The 26,856-nt window shown below is 44.4% G+C and overlaps 1 protein-coding gene across 1 annotated transcript; it reads left to right on the forward strand.

Annotated features, from left to right (window-relative positions):
* Positions 1-25,619, forward strand: mrpl39 (mitochondrial ribosomal protein L39). The gene is made up of 10 exons (XM_073044850.1): positions 1-274; positions 1,944-2,150; positions 3,368-3,507; positions 6,835-6,934; positions 9,643-9,710; positions 14,310-14,422; positions 16,978-17,043; positions 18,875-19,028; positions 25,029-25,076; positions 25,190-25,619. Exons 1-10 carry the CDS (start codon positions 232-234, stop codon positions 25,292-25,294), a joined length of 1,044 nt encoding a protein of 347 aa, XP_072900951.1. The 5' UTR covers positions 1-231; the 3' UTR covers positions 25,295-25,619.
* The last annotated feature ends 1,237 nt before the right edge of the window (positions 25,620-26,856 follow it).

Consider the following 26,856-nt stretch of genomic DNA (forward strand, 5'->3'; position numbering starts at 1 on the left):
CTCCTCCACCCCTTACGCAGCACGTCCTCTGACGCTAAGCGGCGCAATCTCCCACGTGACGTCAGACGCAGGCGAGCAGGTCGGCGAGGCGAGGCGGAGCGGAGGGGGAGTAACGGTCGGGGTCGCGGACTTTCCGCGCTTGGTCAGCGGCTTCGTTTGGTCCGGACTAGTTTCCCGCGAAACGGGAGAGCACGAGTCGCCGCTGCATTCTCTGCGTCTCCTTGCATCGCCATGGGAGTCCGCGGTGTACGGCGCATTTGGGCTCGATGCGGTCGTGAGTATCCGACTTGCGGTTCCGGCGGCAAATGTTCCTACACTCCGGTTCCCTGGTGTTTCCTCTCCGTCACGGCGCGGAAACAGGTCCTTCGGCCCAGCTCGTCCATGCCGACCATCTAACCTGACATTCACTTGCCTGCTTTTGACTCTTGTCCCTGAACCTTTTCCATTCACGTATCTGCCCAATATATGTTGTTGGTGTACCTGCCACAACCACTTCCAGTTTAATAACAGGGTGACCAAAACTGAACGTGGTAGCCTCACAACTACAACGTAATTTCCCAACTTTAACACTAAGTGTCCTGACCTCTGAAGGCTAGTGTGTCCAAAATCTTCACTGCCCTGTCTACCTGTGATACTGTTTTCAGTAAACTGTAAACTCCAGGGCACGATCATTCATTCTGTGTTGAATAGCTTGTGATTTAGCTTAAAAATAGAAATAATATTTCCTGTGCAGCGTGTTGACAGACAGCAATGGATCCTCAGTCTTTCTTTCTGCTCTTGTATCCCTTACTCAGTTTGTCCTCGATCTTTACTTAGTACGATAGCCCCTTACAGCTGTCTGAGTTACGGAAGTTCACCTTTTACAGATTTTACACGCCATCACCCCGTAAAAAGTTCAAGATACTTTATACAACTTTGAGATTTGTCTCCTTAAAGGCAGCCGCAAAGCAAAGAAACCCAAAAGAAGCCCTCAATAAAAAAGGCCGTCTAACACCCAGAATGCAGAAAAACAAACAAATTGTGCAAACAATAAAAGTAAGCACATGACATTTAGAACTGGCATTTACAAAAGTGAATGCCCAGCCACGAAGTTCATCACTGCAGCGATTCTGGAGCCCATTAGTTGCAGGCCACAGCCTCGGATCAGCTCAGAGACAAGCAAAGTGATCATCGTGTCCACTGATACCACCCTGTGGCTCCTGTCTATCACCTTCTCATTTTCCCGTATGCGCTGAAGGTCATCCAGCTGTGGCTCCAGTTCCTAAACACGGTCTCTTAGGAGCTGCAGCTCAATGTATTTCATGCGGATGTAGTGAACAGGGAGAGTGGAAGTCTTCCAGAGTTCCTACATTTCCCACAAAGAACATAACACTCCCTTTGAACCCATTTTCAGCGCACTAGCTGGGATGACACTTACTATTAGTCAATTACTTTACCAATCTATACATTGGCCTCTAATGTATAGATTCTATTCATCATTAATTTGTATTACTGTAGTTTGATTGGTGATTGATATGCAAGTGAAGAATTTTAATATAATCAAAGTTACCAATTGGTCAATTTCTGAATCCAGTAGTCAATTCTGTATAAAAATGACATTTTTTTTTGCTCAGACTTCAGAACAATTTGGTGACAGGGCCCATGGATTCTCCTTGTGCACAAGTAAATAAAGTGTGAATGAGGAACGAGTATGAGTGTTCAGAGTCCAATCGGCAACAAGATTGACAATGCAGTAGATTTTGTATGTTTTTCCTGTGACTGTGAGTTTCCCCTCAGTCTGTTGGTTTAATTGGCCTCTACTAGGGTGAACGGTGGAATCTGGAGGGAGAGAAGGGTAGAATAATGTGAGACTAGTGTGAATGGCAACTTGGTGTTGGCTTGGTTTGTTTCTGTGTTATGTCTCCCTGTGACCATAGCAGTAATTTTGGATCATTTCCTTCCAGGTCTTCTCTCAACATCGGCAGCCTCCCGCCTGTCGAACGCGGAGCTGCTTCAGAAACGCAGCAAGCTGTTCGATCAGGAGAAGGCCAGGCAGCAAACTCTGGTACCACGGATCGAGAAGATCGAAGTTAAACACGTGGGGAAGCCTGAACCAGGAGCAGTGTTCATCATGAACAAGGGCCTGTCAACCCCCTACAACTGTGCCATGCGTAAGTAACTCACGAGTAAATGCGCAAGGAATTTGAAAATAAATGACTGAGATTCTGCCCATCGTGGAAACCAGCTTCCTCTCCATGGTCTCTGCCTTGTGAAAGCTGCCAGCATGGTCAAGGTCTTTTCCCATCCTGGACGTTCTCTCTCTGCCCTCGTTTGCTAGTTCCATATAGCCCTCAATTCTCTGATATTTCAAAAAAAAAACCTGCCTCCTTTTAAAATGCTTCCGAAGATGAGGCTCCTGTAACTTCCTTGGGTGTGGCGCTCTAGAGATTCACCAACTTCTGTGAGAAAACATTTCGACTTGGTAGGCTTGTGGAGAGGGTTGGAATTGTAGGGTTGGTTGGAAGTCAGGTAAGATACGAAGGCTAAAGATGTCTGTAAACAGTAAATATGCCAGGAGGTTTGAATGGAATCACTTGGGTCCAGGGATTGAAGTCCGGGACCTCTTCACTTGCTGTGCAGTGGTTCAGATACTGGAAATTCGTCTTTGTTCAATTCACAACTCACTATCAAAAAAGGGTAAGTCATGGAATGAAAACTTGCTTGTATGAATTTGTGGTAAAAATTCACAACATACACGGGGAACTGAACTATCTTACTAAGTACAACACAGGCTGCAAGTTCACAATGGGAGGCCACTTAACAGGATTTATTTTGGCAATGGACAGGGCAGTCTTTTCTATAATGATACTGTTCCAAAACAAGGTATATTTCTGGGTAATTAAATCTACTGCCTTTATCCTTATACCTTCAATACAGTGAAAATTCCTTTGCCTATAGACTAAACACTTGTGGGGATATCACTGTTGAAGGACAAACCTCCTGTAGGAATATATCTCAACATACAACATGGAACTCATTGGTGAAAGAAAGGGTTCATAGTATGGAAAACTGATGTGGTGGGATTTTTTAGGAATGTAATTCATCTGTGACATGGGGGTACACCATATTGTCTTTGTTTAGTTCAGGGGTTCTCCACCTGGGGTCCACAGATTCCTTGGTTAATGGTAGGGGTCCATGGTGTAACAAATGTTGAGAACCCCTGGTTTAGTTATAAGCAGCTTAGCTAACATGTGGCTCAGTATTTTGTCTGGTGACTCTCTGGTGAAGCTTCTCAGGACTATGTGTCTGGCTTCAGCTCCTTGACGGTTTTGTGAAAATGCCTCGTCTTGATCTGATTGCATCACCTGTTCTATTTCCCCGTCCACAGATATCAGCAATTGGTGCGTCAAGAGGTCAATACTTGCACTTGTTGATGGAGAGGTCTGGGACATGTACAAACCCCTGGAAAAATCCTGTGACATCCAGTTCCTCACCTTTACTGATGAGAACCCTGAAGCTGTTAACCAGGTAAAGGCCGGCTTGCTATTCCACTCGGGAGCTGAGGGAGAGAGATGTTATGTGTCGAATGATGGGGTGGCAACTTCTCTCCTCAGTCTGGGAACCCAAGACAGTTACACTGAGACAACACGCAAATGCACAGCAGATCAGGCAGTCAAGGTTTCAGGTTGAGACCCTTCAGCTTGTCCAGTATAGAAGACATGTCCACTTCCCTCCATAGATGCTAGATGACATGTTTGAGCTCCATAGGCATTTGTGTGTAAGTTCTGTTGGGACTTTGGGTGAAGGGATTAGGGATTGAACTAGGAGAATAAGAAATAGGGGCAGGAAACGAGCATTCAGTTCCTTGAATCTACTCTGCCATTCAGAATCAGGTGTATTGTCACTCACATTTGTGAAATGCATTGCTTTGTGGCAGCAATATAGTGCAAGACATAAAAATCACCAAGTTACAAAACAAAATAGTGTGAAAGAGGAATAGTGAGGTAGTTTTCATGGACCATTTAGACATCTGATAGCAGAGGGTGAAAAGCTGTTGCTAAAATATTGAGTGTGTGTCTCCTTGATTATAGCAATGAGCGAGGACATGTCCTGGGTGATGTGGGGTGATTGATGATGCCTTCCATAAGATCATGGCACCTAAGCACTATGTAATGATTCCTCTAATATCTGGAAATTTATTGACCTCTTTTGAAGGTAATCCATGATTTGAATCCCTGCAGCCAACTAGATTTACCACCTTCTGTGAAAAGACACTTATTCCAAGTTCAGCCTACCTCTTGAATCTTTGATTCCCCCCCGATCAATGCTCCATAGCTGATTGATTGATTGGGTTTATTTATCACATGAAATGCATTGTTTTGTGTCAGTGACCAACGGAGACTGAGGATGTGCTGGGGGCAGCCTGCAAGGTCACAGTGCCAACATAGCATGCCCATAATGTACTAACCCTAACCCATATCTTTTTTTTAAACTGTGGGTGAAAACTGGAGCACCAGGGGGACCCAAGTGATCATGGGGGAAAAAGTACAAATTCATTACAGGCAGCAGTGAGAATTGAACCCTGATCTTAAGCGCTGTAAAGCATCACGCTGGCTACTACGCTAGTGTCTTTCCATGCTGTATGTGTCTATGATTCTGAGTAATGATGCTCTTACATCTGCCGCTGTAAAGTTCTATGTTACTATATTAGTATGTAAAGCCATCCACTGTGTTACTACAGTACTGCTGCTGGGGGAAGCATCCTCTCTGTATTTCTGAAAATGTTGTATTTTTTCATGCCGTCGCCTGTCATTCTTCTAATCTCTGGAGGATATAGGTCTAGCCTACTTGTTCTCCCTGGGCTTGACATAGCTGCCAAACCAGGAGTCAGTTAGGTGAAGCTTTGCTGCACTCTCTACACACCAGGCACATCCATTGTTAGCTCAGGAGACCTGCATATAAAGAGGGGAAACAGGTCTCTTGGTAGCTTCCAGAACCAAGGTAGAGCTGCTTTTTCTGTTAAAGCCCATGCCACTATAATGACTGATCACCAAGGTTCAAGATTGTTTAAGTACACAAGTGTAAAGGAGAATGAAATAATTGTTACTCTGGATCCGATGCAGCACAAATAAACCAACCACAATAAGATGAACACAATAATAAAAAACGACATGTATAAGTATATAAGATAGCTCATATGCATAGATTGTGTGTACATAGAGTAACACTAGGCGCAGGAGTGTCTGTACATAAAAAGAACTGACAGGAAATGATAAAGTCATGGAGGTTGGGGTGGGGATGTGGTGTGGAGGGATGGGTTAGTGAGTGGAGGCGTTTGAACAGCCTTGCTGCTTGGGGAAAGTAACTTTCTCTGTCTGGTGGTCTTGTAGCCTGCTCCCTGATGGGATTGGGACAAATAGTACATGAGCAGGGTGGGTGGTATCCTTCATGATACTGCAGGCCTTTCTGTATACTGTACATGTCCTTGGGCAGGTAGGCTGGAGCTGACGATGCATTGGGCAGTTTTGACTACCCCTTGGAGAGCCACAATTTGGAAGTGGTTATGATCTGGATCTGACAAGCTACAGATTGGAGAGAGTTGTATAGAGTCATAGAGCATGGACCCAGGCCCTTCAGCCCAACTTGTCCATGCTGACTCAGTCCCATGTGCCTGTGTATCCCTCCAAACCGTTCCTAGCCATATATCACTACAATTGCTATTTAAACATTAATTGTACCATCAGACATAGGAGCAGAATTAGGCCATTTGGCTCACCAAATCTGTTCCACCTTTCAATCATGGCTGATCTATTACTACTCTCAATCCATTCTCCTGCCTTTTCCCTTACTAATCAAGAATCCATTGACCTCAACCGAGTGATGTGGTCTCCACAGCCAGCTTTGGTATTGAATGCCACAGATTCACTGCTGTCTCCTCATCTCAATTCTAAAGGGACTTCCTCATATTCTGAGGATGTGGTTCTAAACTCTGGTTCTAAACTCCCCCCACTATTGGAAACATCCTGTCCTTGTGCACTTTATCAAGGCCTTTCAATATTCGATAGGTTCCAATGAGATCCCCCTTCATTCTTCTAAACTCTAGTAGTTCCCCTATCAACCAATATACTTGCCTGTATCACTTTCTCTGGCAGTTCAGTGAATATACCTCCATCCTCATTGTGGAAAATGGGTGGCAGGGTGGAGATACGTCTCTACCAAAGAAGGTGTAAGGCGCTTTTTCCCGCCACTAGCCTGCAGGTCACCCTTGGCCAAGGTGTACACCTGCTTAGCTCCACTGATCAGTGTCACTTAAGCCATGGGTGCAGGTGGAGGTGTAGGTATGTGCAGCTGGTGCATAACACACGTCCTAGTTATGCGACCACTGACGCCAGGCAGTCTCTGAAGGGATTGATAATGGCTGGAGTTATCAGTCTTGTAAAGATGCTACCTAGAAGAAGGCAATGGTAAACGACTTCTGTAGAAAAATTTCCCAAAAACAGCCATGGTCAAGGAAAGACCATGATCTCCCACATCATACTCGGCACATCGTCTCAGCACATAACGAGCATTGTGGAAAACTTGCTCCATGTGTCCCTTTAAACCTTTTCCCCTCTCAACCGAAAGCTTTTCATTAGAGTGACCTTATCTATGTCCCTCATAATTTTATAAACTTCAACAAAGTCACCCTTGTTCTCTTACTCTCCAGCCCATCTTATACTTAACAAGAGCCTATTCTTTCACTTTCTTGCAGGGGGAAGGTGAATGGTTTGAAAAGAATTCCTGCCCCACTCCCTCAGCCCTGTATTGGGAAGGTTTAATCTTTCATTCATTGTACACTGTGTTTTTATCTAACAGGCTTATTGGCGGTCGTGTGCCATGATGATGGGTTACGTCCTTGAAACAGCTTTTAAAGACGAATACGCTGTTGAACTGATCCGAGCACCGGAAATACCAGGTCGGTTTTATGTTATTTAGGTATTTATTCAGAGTAACAGCCTCTCCCAGCCCAGTGAGCCCGTACAGCGCAGTTACGTGTGTTTGATTGTTCATTATGTGCTGGGTCATGTGTTGTAGGTGATCATGGTCTTTCCATGACCATGATTGTTTGTGGCAAATTTTTCAACGTAAATGGCTTCCCCTTGCCTTCTGGACAGTCTCTATGGATAACCCTAGGTAATTTCTAAAGTAAGTACATGTTCAGCACAGCATTGTGAGCCGAAGGGTCTGCATTGCGCTATAGGGTTTCTATGTTTCTAAGACTGGTGACTCCAGCCATTATCAATGCTCTTTAGAGACTGTCTGCCTGGCATCAGTGATCGCATAACCAGGACTTGAGTTATGTACCAGATGCTCATATGACCATCCACCACCTCCTCCCAAGGCTTCTCGTGACCCTGATTCAGGGCTAAGCAGGTGCTACACCTTGCCCAAGGGTGACCTGCAGGCTAGTGGAGGGAAGGAGCGCCTGACACCTCTTTTGGTAGAGACGTATCTCCACCCCGCCACCATATACACTACTATCCCGTATGTCTTTGGAATGTGGCAGGAAACCAGAGCACTTGGAGGTCATAAACTCCTTATAGAGCCAGAATTGAACCTGGGTTGCTAATCGCTACACTACCATGCTGCCCTACTTAACTCTTAAACTTTCTTTTCTTATCAGTTGAAGGAAGTGGAGTGGGGGAGTGGTTATTGAGGTGAAATGTGTCCATGGGAAGAGGGAAAGGGACGGAAGTGCTGATAGGATGAAATGATCGAGGTCGAGGGAAGCTGGTGAGGAAGCAGAAGTCCCTTGGACTGAATAGCAGCTCAGCAATAGGACACTTCACAGTCTGGAGTTGGAAGATCCCTTATAGAACGTAAAAGCACTACAGTACAGAAACAGGCCCTTCGGCCCATCTAGTCCACGGTGAACTGTTATTCTGCCCAGTCCCATCCACCCACACCTGGACCATAGCCCTCCATATACCTATCCAAACTTCTCTTAAATGTTGCAATTGAACCTGCATCCACCACTTCCACTGGCAGCTCGTTCCACACTCTCACCACCTCTGAGCGAAGAGGTGTTCCCCCTCATTTTCTCCTTAAGTATTTCACCTTTCACCCTTAATTTACGACCTCTTGTTCTAGCCTCTGCTAATCTCAGTGATTTAAAAACTTGCTTGCATTTACCTTATCTACACCCTCATAATTTTGTGTCCCTCTATCAAATCTCCCCTCATTCTCCCACAGAGATCTGATCTGATATCTTGTCTGTTTGAGCTGGGATGGTTGTGAGAGGACTGCACCGAGTCTCGGAGTCCTTGGGTCCCTGCAGAGGGAGGTCAGCTGTGGGAACTACGTTCTACATGACCACTAGTTGCACTCTGGCAGGTACAGCTAGTGTCATATGAAACAAGTGATCTCAGTCTCTTAAGCACGTCGTGTCTGTGCCGACCATTATAGCAATGTAACTTATCCCACCTGCCTGCAAGGGGTGTGTAACTCTTTGTCTGTCTGTTCATATGTCACCAGATCTTTTCAACGTGATCCATATCCCTCCATTCCCTGTATATTGATTTGTCTTTCCAGATGCACCTTAAATGCCTCTATTGCATCTGTTTCCAACACTTGGTCTGGCAGTGCGCTTCAGGCACCCAAACACTCTGTATAAGTAAATCTCCTTTAACCACTCCTCTCACCTTGAATCAATGTTCTCTAATATTTGACATTTCCATCCTTAGAAGAGAACTCTATCTGCCCTATCTCTATCTTCTATCTCAGCCTCTAGTGCTCCAGAGAGAACAATCCAGATCTGTTTTTTGTTTGTTTGTTTAGAGATACAGTGCATGATAATCTGTTCGAGCTGCGCTGCCCACCAACTTCAGATTCAACCCTAGCCTAATCACAGGACAATTGATAATGACTAGTTAACCTACCCCGGAATGTCATTGTACTGAGAGTGGAAACTGGAGCACCCAGGGCAACCCATGCATTCCACGTGGAGAACGTACAGACTCCTTACAGATGCCATTGGAATTGAACTCCAAACTCTTGATGCCTCAAGCTGTAATAGCACCTCGCTAACCGCTATGCTACAGCAGGGGTCCTTAATGATGACGCTGCCTTTGTGAGGCATCGACAAAGTGCAAGGACTACGACAAGGTTGATAAGGGAGATCAAGAATTGATTTTATCGTCCAAGGGGACTATTCAGGAATGGTCTGTGTGTTGAAGCAAGCATCCCATCCTCACCCTAGGGATGTTTTTAAAACCTTGGGAAACTCGTACCCAGAGACTGGTTGCTATCTGAGGTTTGTGGAACTGGGTACAACCACTATGCTTAAGAGACAGTTAGACAGATCCTTAAATAGACAGGTAAAAAGGTAGGGTTTTTACATAGAGTGGGACTTGGTGGCAGAGACAGATGTTTAACAGACCCTTAGGCACATGGATGGATGGATGAAAATGGGGTTATGTACAACAGAGGGGTTAAATTGACTTTGGAGTAGCTTACAGAGTCAGCACAATATCTAGGCTAAAGGGCCTATACAGTTCTATGTACTGTATATTCAACTGTAGGTTAGAAGAGAACAAGGTATTAGTGTCGACGGGTAAAAAGGGTGGCTGGTGAGGCTGATTCTGTGCTGTACTGCTGTGTGACTGCGTGACTCTCCTCTTGCAGTGATTGCTGGAGCTTTCTGCTACGACGTGATACTGGATAGCCGGTTGGATGATTGGACACCCTCACAGGTGAGTGTACTACTTTCTGTTAAAGTCTCTCACTTGGACGTCCCAAGCGTTACTTGCTGATCTCACCCCATTCCTTTTGCCCTCTCACCACCATGATAAATGTTCAAAGCCACACGGTAGTTTATGCTGTAGGATTAGACAGCAGCTGACATACCATGGTGTTGCTCATGATGGCGAGATGGGCTGTTGTAAAACAACAGGACATTATCTCATTTAGCATACACTGTTCTACTGAAAGATAGAACTCTGTCAGAGTGATGCCTCCGTTTTAAAGACTCAAATTTTTATTTTATTTAGAGATAACACATGGAACAGGCCCTTTTGGCGCAATCAGTCATGCCACTCAGAAACCCACCTGTTTAATTTTAGCCCAATCACAAGACAATTTACAATGACCAATTAACCAACCAACTGGTACATCTTTAAAATGTGAATTCATCCTCATCCTCATCATCATTATTATGTGCTGTGTTGTTTAACATGGGTGATCATGGTCCCATGACCATGATCGTTCTTGGCAAATTTTTCTGCAGAAGGTATTTGCCAATGCCGCCTTCTGGGCAGTATCTTTACAAGATGGGTAACCCCAGCGTTATCAATACTCTTCATAGATTGTCTGGTGTCAGTGGTCACATAACCAGGGCTTGTGATATACACCAGCTGCTCCCATGGTTTCACATGACCCTGATTAAGGGACTAAGCAGATGCTACACATGCAGGCTAGCGGAGGCAAGGAGCACCTTACACCTCCTTTGCTATCTCCAGCTCACCACCCTAAATGAGCACAAGTCTAAATACTATGTGCTCTGCTGGAAGAACTCACTAACCCTCAGTGAGTTATCCCCTTAGTTAAGTGTCTGTCTAAATGCCTTGCAAAGACAGACTGTGTCTGATTCCACTCCCCTGCTGGCAGTACGTTGCAGATATGTTCGGTTAGAAATAAGTTGTCATCGGTGAGGGAAGTTTACAGATTCCTCACGTTGTGTGTATTTCTGGATAATGTAGCCCATAACTGGCCTAGTTGTGAAATGTCTCCTTATAGAAACAGAATTAGGAAATATTTATAAAGGAGACACTGAAGCATTAGGCCTTTTTGGAGCTGATTGGATACTTTGATCCCAGTATACAAAATTGGGGGGTTCAGCTAGGGTAAATGCAAGCAGGGTTTTTCCACTGAGGCTGGGTGAGACTAGAACTTGATGTCATGAGTTAAGGGTGAAAGGTGAAATATTTAAGGGGAACCGGAGGAGGAACTTCTTCACTCGGAAGGAGGAGATTAGTTTTATTTTTCACATGTACATCAAAACATTCAGTGACATGAATCGTTTGCATCATTTTTTTTTGTGTGATGTGCTGGGAACAGCCCACAAGTGTGGCCACGATTCTGACGCCAGCATAGCATGCCCACAACTCACTAGCCCTAATTGTGCACCTCTGAAACCCGGAAGGAAGCTCACATGGTCGCGGGGAGATTGTGCAGCTCCTTATAGACAGCAGCAGGAATCATCAGTGATTGTTAGCACTGTAAAGCGATTGAGCTAACCACTTGCAACATATAAGGGAAGTTTGGGTAAATACACGGAGGGGAGGGCAATGGTATAGGTGCGACTGAATGGGACTAGGCAGAATAACAGTTCAGCATTGAGTAGATGGGCTGAAGGGCCTGTCTCTGTGCTGTAGTTCTCTATGACTGAGTTAGCTGGCTGGTGATATGAACCATCATTCCTGTATCATCATCTTGGGCAGTCCTTCTGGATCAAGGGTGACTTGTTTCCACTCTGGTTTTCTGGGTTCTGAATCAGCAGGATCTTCCACAGATGTGGTGGGATTGGTGAGTGTGTTGTTAGAAAGGTGGTGCATTCCATCCACAACTTATACGGTCTGCACTACCAACTTGAAGTCACTGAAACCTCTTGTGAATAAAGGTGGAAGAGGGGTTGAAGTAAGAAGCTGGGAAGAGATAGCTGGAAGATGTAAGGACTGGAGAAGAAGGAATGTAATTGGAGAGGACAAAGGACTATTCTTACACATTACCCCTCATCTGATACAACCTATCATCTGCCAGCTTGTTCTCCTTCCCTTCCCCCCACCACCACATGCCCCTTTCCTTTCCAGTCCTGATGAAGGGTTTTAGCCCAAAGTCTGTTTATTCCCCTTGCTGAGTTTCTCCAGCATTTTGTCTGTGTTGCTCAAGATTTCCAGCATCTGCAGAATCTCTTGTATTGAAGTTGTTGTACCAACAGAATCAACAAACTCATTCGTAAGGCCAGTGATGTTGTGGGGGTGGAACTGGACTCTTTGACGGTGGTGTCTGAAAAGAGGATGCTTGGACAATGACTCCCATCCACTCCATAATGTACTGGTTAGGCACAGGAGTGCGTTCAGCCAGAGACTCATTCCACCGAGATGTAACACTGAGTGTCATAGGAAGTCATTCCTACCTGTGGCCATCAAACTTTACATCTCCTCCCTCGGAGTGTCAGACACCCTGAGCCAATAGGCTGGTCCTGGACTTATTTCCACTTGGCATGATTAACTTATTATTATTTAATTATTTATGGTTTTATATTGCTATAGTTCTTCACTATTCTTGGTTGGTGTGGCAGTAACAAAACCCAATTTCCCTCGGGATCAATAAAGTAGAAAGGTGAAATTAACCCAGATGCAGTTCACAGTTTTTACCACATGGTGTCACCCTTGTCTTGCTTGAGGTGCTGTCATTCCTGGTGTACAACATTGAATGGGGAAACCTTGTCTCCTGAACAGCAGTAGCAGGAGGGGGTGGAGATATGGCTTGCTCCACACCTCCTTATTGCTAACACGATTTGTATCAAGTGAAAATCTTGACTATATCCTGGGAGTGGATCTCTAGGGTATCCAGGACCTCTCGGTGCGGAATGTGTGGTGACACTTGCGGACTGCACCCTTGGGTGTGTTGGTTGCTGAAGCAAACAATGTGTTTCACTGTATGTTTTGATGTACATGTAATAAATAAATCTGAATCTGATCTGGAGTAAAATTAATATGCTATAGGAAAGGAATCTTTCGTTGAAGGTATTTCCACAGGTAAAAAGGCATGACTAATACAAAGGCAGGCATTTTATGTATTTACTGTCCACGGTAGCATTGTGGTTAACACGATACTATTGTACCTTGGGATGTCGAAGTTCAGAGTTCAATCCTGGCACTCTCTTTAGGGAGTTTGGTATGTTCTCCCCGTGACAGCGTAGATTTCCTCTGTGTGCTCCAGTGTCCTCCTGTAGTCCAAAGACGTACAGGTTGGTAGTTTAATTGGTCATTGTAAGTTGTCCTGTGATTAGGCTAGATTAAATAGATAGATAGATAGATACTTTATTCATCCCCATGGGGAAAGTCAACTTTTTTCCAATGTCCCATACACTTGTTGTAGCAAAACTAATTACATACAATACTTAACTCAGTAAAAAAATATGATATGCATCTAAATCACTATCTCAAAAAGCATTAATAATAGCTTTTAAAAAGTTCTTAAGTCCTGGCGGTAGATGAGTTGCTGGGCGGTTCGGTCCCTTGGGCAGGAAGGGACTGTTCGGCACTACATCTCTCAATCAATAAATTAATAAAGAAAAAGTTTTGTTTCAAATAGTGGGCATATAGTTTTGAAACCACCTGTCAGGCTCTGCCTCTTGCATTGTGTGTGTGTGTGTGAAGGTTTAGTGGGGTAATCTGGCACATCAGTCCTTTCTCAGTGGTCAATTTGCTTATTATTGCCACATGGACCAAGGTATAGTGGAATACTTAGTTTTGTCTACAGATCATCTCACCACTTCAGTACATTGAGGTTGTACAAAGAAAAACAGAATGTAGAATTCACTACGGGGTTATTGGTAGAGACAGATACATTGGGAACATTTAAGAGACTTTTAGATAGGCACATGGATATAGAAAAGTGAGTGGGAAGGGTTAGGTAGATGTTAGTGGGCCGAAGGGCCACGACTGTGCTGTTCTTCTCTGTGTTCTAGAACACAGTAAATCCAGTGTCAAGACCATAACACCGACACTATAGCTGCAGTTCAAATACTTTAACCCTACTGGCAATGTTTTAGCCCCAGTGCCAACACTAGCACCCTAGTGCTAATACAGTAGTAATTCCCTCGAGTCACCCAGGTCCGTCAGTACCTGTCAGTCCAGTGGGGAAGTTGTATGTCTGTCTGTCTGTCAAAGATGAGGGGTCTTGGTGCAAAATGTTACCTGTTTATTCCTCTCCAGAGAGGCTGCCTGCCTTGCCGAGTTTCTCCAGTATTTTGTGTGCGTGTGTTACTCTGGATTTCCAGCATCTCTTGGGATTATGGAAAGCTGCTTACTCCTCTGATCGTTAGAGATATCCCTATTTTTCAGGGAGAAATGGTTCCCATGGATGGATTAGAGAACAGAGAGTAGTTTGAGTAATGTCTGTGAAGCAGTGCTGTGGCCCCCAGGAATTTCCCTCAGGCATGATTTTTTTTGGGAGGTAGCTCACTGCCCACCTGTCCCCGGACAGGAGGATTAGAAGTGGGGGTGGATTTACTTAAGCATGTAGACAACGTTTTCAGTGCCTGTGTTTCTGTCTGTGTGTTGCAGGAGAACCTACAGTCCCTGACTCAAGAGGCTTACCGACTTATCCACAAAGACCTGCCCTTTGAGCTGCTGGAGGTGCCACCCAAGGTGGCCCGGGAGATCTTTGAGGACAACAAGTAAGTGAGAGGAATCAGAGTTGGGTTTATCACCACTGGCGAACATTGTGAACTCTATTGTTTTGTAGCAGTGGTACAGTGCAATACAGAAGGTAATAACTATAAATTACAAAAAAAAGAAAAAAATTAATAAAAATAAATAAAATGAAGAATAAATAAACAAATAAATATCTAGCGCAACAGAGGAATACTGAGGTGGTTTTCATGGTCCTTTTGGAAATCTGATGGTGGAGGAGCTGAAGGTGCTCCTAAATAGTTGGGTGTGGATCTTCAGCCGCCTGTACCTGACCTCTGATGGTAGTAATGAGAAATGTGTCCTGGATGGTGAGTGTCCTCAGGGAAGGATGCTGTCTTCTGGAGGCATTTGCTTTTGAAGATGTCCTTGTTGATGGGGAGGGTTGTGTCGGTGATGGAGCAGGCTGAGTTTACAACATTGTGCACTCTTTTCCTATCACGTGCATTGGAGCTCCTTATCAGGCAGTGATGTTCTCTAGTGTAGAAGATTTAGGATGTCTTTGATGACATCCCAAATCTCCTCAAACTCCTAACAAAGTGGTTCCGCTGACGTTCCTTCTTCATGCACTTTGGGAGATGCACCTCAGGATGAGGTTCAAAACACTAGGTAATGATAGAGATCTGGAAAATTATAAGGCGAGCAGGAAGGGGCTTAAGAAGGAAATTCGGAGAGCCAGAAGGGGCCATGAGAAGACCTTGGCGGGCAGGATTAAAGAAAACCTCAAGGCATTCTACAAATATGTGAAGAGCAAGAGGATAAGACGTGAGAGAATAGGACCAATCAAGTGTGACAGTGGAAAAGTGTGTATGGAACTGGAGGAGTTAGCGAAGGTACTTAATGAATACTTTGCTTCAGTGTTCACTATGGAATAGGACCTTACCGATTGTAGTGGACTGAAAAGCTTGAGCATATAGACATTAAGAAAGAGGATGTGCTGGAGCTTTTGAAAAGCATTAAGTTGGATAAGTCGCCAGGACTGGACGAGATATACCCCAGGCTACTGCAGGAGGCGAGGGAGGAGATTTCAGAGCCTTTGGCAATGATTTTTGCATCATCAATGGGGACGGGAGAGGTTCCGGAGGATCGGAGGGTTGCAGATGTTGTTCCCTTATTCAAGAAAGGGAGTAGAGATCGCCTAGGAATTTGTAGACCAGTGAGTCTTACTTCAGTGGTTGGAAAGTTGATGGAGAAGATCCTGAGAAGCAGGATTTGTGAACATTTGGAGAGTCATAATATGATTAGGAATAGTCAGTATGGCTTTGTCAAAGGCAGGTCGTGCATTACGAGCCTGATTGAATTTTTTGAGGATGTGACTAAACACATTGAAGGTAGAGCAGTAGATGCAGTGTATGTGGATTTCAGCATGGCATTTGACAAGGTACCCCATGAAAGTAAGGAGGCATGGGATCCAAGGGGACATTGCTTTGTGGATCCAGAACTGGCTTGCCCACAGAAGGCAAAGAGTGGTTGTAGACGGATTATGTTCTACATGGTGGTTGATGACCAGTGGTGTGCCTCAGGGATCTGTTTGGGACCCCTTCTCTTTGTGATTTTTATAAATGACCTGAGTTCTGAGGCTCCTGTACCTCCTTCCTAATGGCAGCACTTTCCAGCCTTAAGGCGCTATCACGAGGGAGTAAGTTGACCACTGATCAGGAAGCTGAGTTCGTTAATGAATGCATTTTTGTCTTTAATAGCTTTTGCATCAATTTAAGTTTATTGTTACGTACACAAGTACACTGACGTACAGTGAAAAACTTCCTTGCAGCAGCATCACAGGTATGTGGGTTTAGACGGCACACCAAATGTAAATTATGCAAGTCAACGAAGAGAGTGGGAAACAAAAATACCATGGAAAAATGAGACAACATTACAAATAAAAGGACACTGTCAGAGAACAGGTTGTGCAAGAGGTAGTCCATTGCTGAGGTAGGAAGGTTGTGCAGGTTGGTTCAAGAACCTGATGATTCTTATGAGATTACTACTGTTGAGAATGGTGTGTGGAATGCACTGGTGTGTATGTCCACCTCTGGTGAGGACAGTGATGGTCCCATGCAGCGCCTGACTAGGAATGTGCACTGGAAGATGTCGGTATGGGTGTGGTGTAGTGTGATTTGAAAGTGCATGATTGTGATTATAAGCAGTCATGCCAGGTGCTCTGACAGGCAGTGTGCAGTGTAGTGGGGGACATGGTAGCAGAGCGGTTAGCATTATGCTTTACAATCGTAGCTTTAAGATTGTGGTTCATTTCCTGCCGCTGTCTGTAAGGAGTTTGTACGTTCTCCACATGACCGTGTGGGTCCCTCTGGGTGCTCCAGTTTCCACCCACATTTGAAAGGTGTATGTGTCTGTAGGTTATTAAGTTATGGGTATTCTGTGTTGGTGCTGGAAGCACAGCGATATTTGCTGGCTACCCCCAGCATATCCTCGGACTGTGTTGATTGTTGATATAAAAAAAAATTCACTACGTGCTTCAGTGTTCATAAGACAAATAAAACTAAATCTTTAATAAGCTTTGCTTCTTTACTTCTCTTCACAGACACAAACTGGAGATGATTGAGGAGCGGGCTTCCCACCACCCCAGGAAACTGGTAAAGCTGTACAGGTGAGAACTGCTTCTCTCTGGTGGGGTTTACTGCTGCATCTGTTGTAGTGTGATGTAGTTTCTTTAAGATTGTTATAGCTAGGGGAGGGGATTAGTGGAGATAAAATCCCACTACCTATAAAATGCTCCCAATGGTGTGAGGCTTAAGTAGCCTCTGACAACAAAGTCCAACTCCTGGCCTTCACATGTTGCTTAGCTACTAAGCCTCCTTTTCTACTGACAGGAGAAGGGCAAAGGCCCTCACTAGTGCCTTAAAACCAGTCGCTTTGGGCAGATGGGGTTCAGCCGAGGTTGGCAGTTCATCTAGAAGAAGGAAAGCCTTGGTCTCAAATCTCTGCTGTCTTATGACTATACCCACTCATGGGGAAGGCTCCAAGAGTAAACCCTGAGGAAAAATCTGAAGCTGGAGTCCCTAAGGAAGTCCCACGCTGAATTCATTGCTGACTGCCTACTCCAGCTGGTGCCAAACTGTATCAATCTTTGCATTTCCTTTAGATTCACCAGCTGTGTGGAGAGGGGAGGTCAGCTGCATGGGCAACAGCTTGCTTTCCATATGGTACTGCCCTGGCTTGTGTATTGACTTGCATATCACGTAGACAGCTGGCACACAACATCCATGGTCAACCCCAATCAATGAGCACCTTGACTGTTGTAAGGGTGAAAAACGTAGAACACTACGGCACAGTATAGGTCCTTCGGTGTTGTGCCGACTCTTTAACTTACTCCAAGATCAGTCCAGTCGTTCCCTCTCACGTAGCTCTTTTTTCTACCATCTATCTGCCCATCTAAGAGTTTCTTAAATGTCCTTAATGTATCTTCCTTGACCTGGCAGGGCATTCCACACACCCACCACTGTGTATAAATAGTTACCTTGCTTATTTAGTTATCTGTCTCACTGTCCATTAAGCACAGTGATTGTTTCATACTCCATAAACTCCAGATAGCAACCACTAATAGGTAAGGATGTCCCAAGGTGAAAAACATACCATGGTTAAGGAAGTGAGGCTTTCCTCAATGTGTGTATATATTTAAAAAAAAAACAAAATAAATTAACCTGTAACATCCTCCCCATATTTTATTCAATTCAGCTGAAAATTATGGCCCCTGGGGAAAAAAGTCTGGCTGATTACTTGGTCTGTAATGTTTCTTATCTTGTACACCTCCTTTCCTCCGAAGGGCAAAGTGCCGGTTTGCTCAGCCTACCCTCATAAGACATGCTCTCTGTTTGCCGGGTGACATGTCTCGTTTCAGTCATTGGGTTCCCTAGCACAAGAAGTTTTCAGGAGCAGCCCTCCAAAACGTTGAAGAGCCTATGCTGTAGGTTCGTGTGCAGATTAGATGTTAGACTAATATTCAGAAACCTGGCCTACAGGCAGGAGTTGCATTCCACTGCAGTGGGGATACATAAATTTGGGTAATTTTAATAAATGTGAAATGGATTTGACGGTAACATTTATGGTCACCGTAAATGGATGGCAAGGTAGCATAGTGGTTAGCACAACACTATTGCAGCGCCAGTGACCCAGGTTCAATTCCTGCTGCTGCCTATAAGGTGTTTGTTGTCCCAGTGACCGTTTGGGCTTTCTCCACATGCTCTGGTTTCCTCCCACATTCCAAAGACGTGTCGGTTAGTAGGTTAATTGGTTACATGGGTGTCATTGGGTGTGGGCTTGTAGGACTGGAAGAGCCTGCTTCCTGCAACTCTCTTTAAAAAAAAATCAGCACCTGGTTTATTGTCTCTTCCATAAGTCGTGAAATTTGTTTTGTGACAGTAGTACATAAAATTATTGTAAAATACTGTAAACCGTAATCACTTGTTATGTTGCTGCAGGTGCGGTGATTTTGTCGATGTCAGTGACGGGCCACACATCTCCCGCACTGGAATCTGCTCACAGTATGAGATCACTGCTGCCCACAATCTGGGCACAAGCCAGTCCAGCCTGGAGCGCAGATTCCAGGGGCTCTCAATACCCCTTCACCTGAAGGTAAGGTGGCACGAAGGTGAAGCATGTATCTAGACCATAATCTGTAGGGTTTTAGAGAGTATGTAACATAGCAAAAGTAATCAGTAGAGATTGGGAAGGGGAAAAAAAGGACAAAGACATGATAAAAATTGCAGGGAATGGAGCAAGTGGCAGAAACCTTTCAGATGTTGTTAATGGAGCTGTGCTTTGTACAAGTGGGTTGTTGTAATTGTGATGTATGCTGTTAATTGATGTGAGTTGTCTTGGGAAAAATGCTAAAGTTTTTATTTTTTCCCACTGACGTCAGATAGTGTATTCAGCTTGTAATGAATACCAGCACAACAAAGGCCTTCAGTCCAGTTCAGTTTTTGCTCTGCAAGACTTAGTGCAGGACAGTGGTGCTACACACATAAGGCTGATGGTTTATAAAGCACTGGTGAGACCACATTTGTAGTATTGTGAATTGTTTTGGACCCCTTCTTTATTTATGTATTTAGAGATGCAGCATTTATTATCACCGGCATGTAACGTGAGATTTGTTAACTTAGCAGCAGCAGTTCAATGCAATACATAATCTAGCAGAGAGAGAGAGAAATAATAATAAATAAAACAATAAATAAACAAGTAAATCAGTTATGTGTAATGAATAGATTTTTTAAAATGTGCAAGAACAGAAATACTGTATATTTAATAAAAAAGTGAGGTAGTGTCCAAAGCTTCAAAGTCCATTTAGAAATCGGATGGCAGAAGGGAAGAAGCTGTTCCTGAATTGCTGATTGTGTGTTTTCAGTCTTCTGTATCTCCTACCTGATGGTAACAGTCAGAAAAGGGCATGCCCTGGGTGCTGGAGGTCCTTATTAATGGATGCTGCCTTTCTGAGACATCACTCCCTAAAGATGTCCTGAGTACTTTGTAGGCTAGTGCCCAAGATGGAACTGACTAGATTCTGCAGTCTTCTGCAGCTTCTTTTGATCCTCCGCAGTAACCCCTCCATACCAGAGAGTGATGCAGCCTGTCAGAATGCTCTCCACGGTACAACTATAGAAGTTTTTGAGTGTATTTGTTGACATGCCAAATCTCTTCAAACTCCTAATAAAGTATAGTCACTGTCTTGCCTTCATTATAACTACATCGATATGTTGGGACCAGGTTAGATCCTCAGAGATCTTGACACCGAGGAACTTGAAGCTGCTCACTCTCTCCACTTCTAATCCCTTTATGAGGATTGGTATGTGTTCCTTCATCTTACCCTTCCTGAAGTCCACAATCAGCCCTCCAGGCCCTTCAAGCCACACCATCCCAGCAACCCCTCAACCCTGATTTTGCCCTAATTAACATAGCTGGTACATTTTTGGACTGTGGAAGGAAACTGGAGCACCCTGGGAAAACCCACACATTCCACGGGGAGGACGTGCATACAGAGACACCATACAGAACATTACCAGAATTGAACTCTGAGCTGGAATGACCTGAGCTGTAATAGTGTCACGCTACACTACCTTGTCATCAATGTAAGAAAAGATGTACTGGCTTAGATCCCTGAGGATCTAACCTGGTCCCAACATATCGATGTAGTTATAATGAAGGCAAGACAGTGGCTATACTTTATTAGGAGTTTGAAGAGATTTGGCATGTCAACAAATACACTCAAAAACTTCTATAGTTGTACCGTGGAGAGCATTCTGACAGGCTGCATCACTGTCTGGTATGGAGGGGCTACTGCGGAGGATCAAAAGAAGACTGCAGCTTCTGCAGGATCCAGAGGAGATTTATGAGTAGTCCCAGGAATGAGAGGGTTGATGTATGAGGTGTGGTTGATAGCTCGGGGCCTGTACTCGCTGAAGTTTAGAATAATGAGGAAGGATCTCATTAAAACCTACCAAAAACTGATTGGACATAGAGAGTATGTTTCATATAGTGGAGGTGACTAGGACCAGAGTGCACAATCTTAGGACATAAAGGCCTCCCTTTGGAACAGAGGTGAGGAGGAATTTCTGCAGCCAGAGGTGAATCAGTGGAATTCAATGTCACAGATGGCTGTTGAGGCCAAGTCTTTGATATATTTCAGAATCAGGTTCATATCACTGGCATATGTTGTGAAATTAATTGACTTTGCGGCAGCAGTACAATGCAATACATAATAATAGAGAGAAAAAACATGAATTACACCAACTGTATATGTAAAAATATTAAATAAGTAGAGATAAAAATGTAGAGAGGTAGTGTTTATGGATTCAATGTCCATTCAGAAATTGAATGGCCTAGGGGAAGAAGCTGTTCCTGAATTGTTGAGTGTAAGAAGAACCAGGCAGGCCTGGGTGATGGGGGACCTTCTTGAGGCATCACTCCTTGAAGATGTCCTGGATACTATGGAGGCTAGTGCCCATGATGGAGATGAATAAATTTACAACTCTCTGTAGCTTACTTTGATCTGGTGCAGAGCCTCCCCATACCAGATCTTGATGCAGCCATCTAGAATGCTGTGCATGGCACATCTGTAGACATTTGAGTGTTTTTGGAGACGCACCAGATCTCCTCAAACTCCTAATGAAATATAGCCAATGTCGAACCTTCTTTACAGCTGGATCAATATGTTGTCCAGCTTAGAGATATTGACATGCAGAAATTTGAAATTGCTCACTCTTTCCACTTCCGATCCCTCTGTAAGGACTGGTGTGTGTTCCCTTGTCTTGCCCTTTCTGAAGTCCACAATCAGTTCTTTGGTCTTACTGACGTTGAGTGCAAGGCTGTTGATATGACACCACCCAACTAGCTGAAATATCCCACTCCTGTACGCGCTGACGTCACTGTCTGAAATTCTGCTAACACTAGTTGTATCGTCAGCAAATTTTATAGATGGCTTTTGAGCTGTGCTTAGTCGCACAGTCATGAGTATAGGGAGAGTAGAGCAGTGGGCTAAGCACATACCCCTGAGATGCACCAGTGTTGATTGTCAGTGAGGTGGAGATGTTGTAATTGGGGGCAGAAGTGAGTTTAGAAGCTGTTACTAAGGAGGAGGTGCTTGGGGAGCTGAACAGTCTGAAGGTAGTTTCAGTCACCTGGACTACACCCAGGGTTTTGAAGCAGGTAGCTGAGGTGATTTTGGAGGCATTATTAGTGATCTTTAATGAATCACTTGATTCTGGAATGGTTCTGGAGGACTGGAGAATTGCAAATGTCATTCCACTCTTTTAGAGAAGATAATGAAGGGAGATGATAGGGAAATTAGCCTGACCTCAGTGGTTGGGAAGATGTTGGAGTCCATTATTAAGGATGAGGTTTTGGGGTACTTAGAGGCATGTGATCAATTAGGACAAAAGAAATCATGGTTTCCCAAAAGGGATATCTTGTCTGACAAATCTTTTGAAATTTCTTTGAGGAAGTAGCAGGCAGGATATACAGAGGTGAGTCAGTGGATGTTGACAAGGTGCTGCACGTGAGGCTGCTTAACACGGTAAGAGCCCATGGTATTGCAGGAATGATGCTAGTGTGGATAGAAGATTAGCTGGCTGGCAGGCAAAAAGTGGGAAGAAAAGGAGCCTTTCCTGGTTGGCTGCTGGTACCTAAGTGGTGGTCCACAGGAGTCTGTGTTGCGACCGACTCTTCACAATATATGCCAATGATTTGGGTGATGGAATTGATGAGTTTGTGGTTCAAAGTCAGAGGTGCAAAGGGACTTGGGAGTCCTTGTGCAGGATTTCCTAAAGGATAACTTGTGGTTGAGTCAGTGGTAAGGAAGGGAAATGCAATGTTAGCATTCATTTGGAGAGGACTAGAATATAAAAGCAATGATGTGCTGGCATTGGAAAGGGTCCAAAGGATGTCATTCACAAGATTGATTCTAGGAACGAAAGGGTTAACATTTGAGGAGCGTTTGATGGCTCTGGGCCTGTACTCGCTGGAGTTTAGAAGAATAATGGGGGATCTCATTGAAACCTATCAGATATTGAAAGGCCTAGAGAGAGTGGATGTGGAGAGGATATTTCCTATAGTGAGGGAGTGTAGGACTAAAGGACACAGCCTCAGAATACTGGGACATCCTTTAGCCGGAGGGTAGTGAATCTCTGAAATTCATTGCCGCAGATGACTGTGGTGGTCAGGTGATTATGTTTAAAGTGGAAGTTGATAGGTTCTTTTCAGGACGTCAAAGGTTATGTGGAGGAGGCAGGAGAATGGGATTAAGAGGGAATATAAATCAGCCATAATGGGATGCTGGAGTAGACCTGATGGGCCAAATGGTCTAATTCTGCTCCTGTGTCTTGTATTTAAAGGTTGATAGGTTCTTACTTAGCGAGGGTGTCAAAGGTAATGGGGAGAAGGTAGAATGGGGATGAGTGGGAAAATAAGCCCGCCATGATGGATTGGTATAGAAAATGCAATGGGCTGAATGGTCCATTTCTACTCCTATGTCTTACAGTCTAAAGTGAAGAATGGAAATCAGAATCAGCTTTATTATCACTGACTTGTATGTTGTGAACTTTGTTGTTTTGTGGCAGCAGCACAGTGCAAAGACAGAAAATTAGTATAAATTACAGAAATAAGCAAATGGAATAATGAAGCAGTGTTGACCGACAATTCAGAAATCTGCTGGTGGAGCAGTGGAAGCTATTCTGAGGTTGCTGAGTGCGGGACTTGGGGAGGCATCCATCCTTTTTTTATGCCATGGAGCCTTACCGTTAACCGAGAGTCCCCTACTGTGCTTCCTCCCTGCTGGTGGTAGCGAGAAGAGGTCACGCCCTGGATGGTGAGGGTCCTCTTAGTGATGGATGGACTGAAAGCAGGTGAAGGGTCAAATGACCATCACCAGCTTCTGTCTTTTAACCCCCTCCCTCCATCTAAATGAGAATCATGGCTTATTCAGTCCCTTAATGATTAGGAGTGCTTAGTGTGGTGTTTGGTGGAATAATCATTATTGGTTTTTGATTTTTGGACTAGGTGGTCTTTGCTGGTGTATCTGATCTTATCAGGATAGTGGTTAAGGACTGGGTGTACAGTGGAATAGTGGCTGCGAACTGCCCTGATCTAGTTGGATACACTCACACATGATAGATTAGATGTATTTATCATTACATCAAAACATACAGTGAAATGTGGGGTTTGCATCAACTATCAACACATTCCGAGGATGCTGGGGCAGCCTGCATGTGTCACCGTGAAACATAGCATACTGACAATTCACTAACCCTGGCTGTATGCCTTTGGAACGTGAGAGAAATCGCGAGCATCTGGAGGAAGCTCATGCTGTCACGGGGAGAATGTACAAACTCCTTGCAGACAGCAGTGGGAATTGAACGGTGATTAGTGATTGCTCGCATTGTGCCTAAGCTAAGGTCAGGCACTTTCACCCGAGAGGGGGAAGAAGTCAAGGGTCAGACTTGTCCACACATTGTTATTACAGAGCACTAGGCTAAGGTAACGTCCCAGCAGTGAAGGAGTTAACTGCTCCAGTGGCAAACACTGCTGGGATTAAATTGTTCGATTGCATCTATGGTTAGTGCACCTCCAGGAAGTAGGCTTCCGGTGTTATTACAGTGTTTATGAGCAAGACGTCTGCATGAATTATTTGGCTGCTGATTTAATCCTTCATTGTTAGCAATGAACTTGAACTCTGGTCGCTGTGAGGAAAATCATCTACCAAAAGAAAACTTCATTACAATAAGTTTGCATAAAGCTATTCGCATGATGTTATGACATAAAGGTCCAATAATGACTTCTAAAAGGAAATTGGATAAATACATAAAGGGATGAAACTTGAAAGGAGTGGAACAAGCATCAAAGAGCTTTCAGATGAATTTTATCAGTGGAGCAGGCCTTTGTACAAATTGTTTGTGGTAGTTGCAGTGGGTTTTGCTTTGCTCTTTCCTGCATTTGGAAAACGCAGGTGCAAGTTAATAGTTTGCTCGTGACATCAGATGGTTTGTTCTCATTGTAATTGACCCTGGTACGACAAGGGCCTTTTAGTCCCATTCTGTTTTTTTTCACTCAGTAACAGACCTCTCTTTTTCCTGTCCCATTCCATAGACCTTTTACTCTGTATGGGGAAGATTAAGGCAGCGATCCCAGAAACTGGTGAGTTGGAAGACTTCTGTTTCACTCAGTTCGCTTCCCATTGTGGGATTATTTGGGAGGCAGATTCCCGTTGATTGATGTCTACAGTGAAACCTCTGCTTTTGATTCGATAGGTTACAGCGGACAGAAATCACACGGACAACAGACGTCATGCAACAGCGTTCGAGGAGATTGGAGGGAGAGAGACTCAGCAAGAAAGGGCATCCGGTCTGCTTTAGTTATTGAATAAATGGACCAATTGTATGCAGTAAAATGAAAACCTTTCTGTATTGAATCCTCTGGAGCCAAGCTCTGTAAAGCTACAGGCTGGCAGAGTTGAATCTCCTGGCGTGCGCTCCCAGTGACAATGAGATGGAATATCTGATATAACCGGCGGACAAATCTAGGAAGGCATCATATTTGGGTCTGACCCTTGACCTTGTCTTTGCTTAGCCCTGCGCTGAAGATGCAGCGGCTAACCGGAATCAATTTCAGTCAGCACCTCTCTGTAAATTTGTTGGTTGTCAGAAGTTCCAGCATTTTAATTAAATTGTTCTTTTAAAACTGTCTCTGTCCTGGGAGGTTGCCAGCAGTGGTATTGGATGGGGCTGCGGGAACGTCAGTGGTCTGTGTACACGGGGAGAGGCTTTGGCTTGGCTCAGTGGGTGTAATTGCACTGCAGTGTGACTCAGTGTGGATCTACCGAGAGTACCACACTGACAGAAACAGGCCCTTCAGCCCAACCTGTCCCTGCTAACCAAACTGTCTGACTCGGGGGGGAAAAGACATTGGCTATCCACACTCATCTTAAACACCTCTATCAAATCACCTGCCACTCTTCGTCCAAAAAGAAAAACCCAAGCTTGCTGAACCTACCCCTCATAAGACATGCTCTCCAATCCAGGCAGCATCCTTGTAAATCTCGGGCATGTTCTCTAAAGCTGACCATCTTGTACAGTACTGTATTGGTCAACGGGGAGCAGAGATCAAGTTTGCAAAAGGAAAGGATGTTGGGAATGGTGAATGTGGAGGTGCCGTGGGAGGGTGTGGGACAGGTGGCAGAAAGGAGTTCCAAGGTTGGGGTGAGGGAGCGGTAACATTGGTGCAGACACCTCTGCCCTAGCCACCAGGCAATGTAATTTGATTCCAAACAGTTTGTTTATTGATCATTACAGAACATGTCTTCCCTTCCCCTTTTCCCAGTCATGATTCCCCTCTCCCTGCCCCCTTCCCACTCTCAGTCCCCAACAGAGACCCATATCAGGATCAGGTTTATCATCACTCACAGTATTGTGCAAAGGTCTATACCCTAGCTATATAATAGATGCTTAAGAGTTTTGCACAGTAATGAATTTCTGATTGCTGGTTCTTGATTTCCTCAAGAAGTGTATGTTTTCTTTTCTATAGAAGACTACTTGGTCCATGAAATCTATCCTGTTCCCACAATGTTTCCCCACAACTCAACTGTCTGATATGCCCCACCACATAAGTGGAAGAGTAATTTATCATAATCATTTAACCTACCAACAAATCTGTTAGCTGTGGGAAGAAACTGGAGCATTCAGGGCAACTGATGTAGCCACAGAATAACATTTAAATTCCACACTTGAAAGGTTAGGAATTTGAGGGCTACATCGATCTGATCAGCCACAATCATATTGAATGGCAGGCGAGGTGTGAGGGGTTGAGTGACCACCTCCTTTTATGCTTCACAGGCACTTCCAGAGTTCACTATCCCACCTAGGGAGCAGTATTTGTCATCACACCACGGTTAGTATTGTGTCCTCCTTAACCCCTGGAT

This window comes from Hemitrygon akajei, chromosome 5, assembly GCF_048418815.1.
Source record: "Hemitrygon akajei chromosome 5, sHemAka1.3, whole genome shotgun sequence".
NCBI lineage: Eukaryota > Metazoa > Chordata > Chondrichthyes > Myliobatiformes > Dasyatidae > Hemitrygon > Hemitrygon akajei.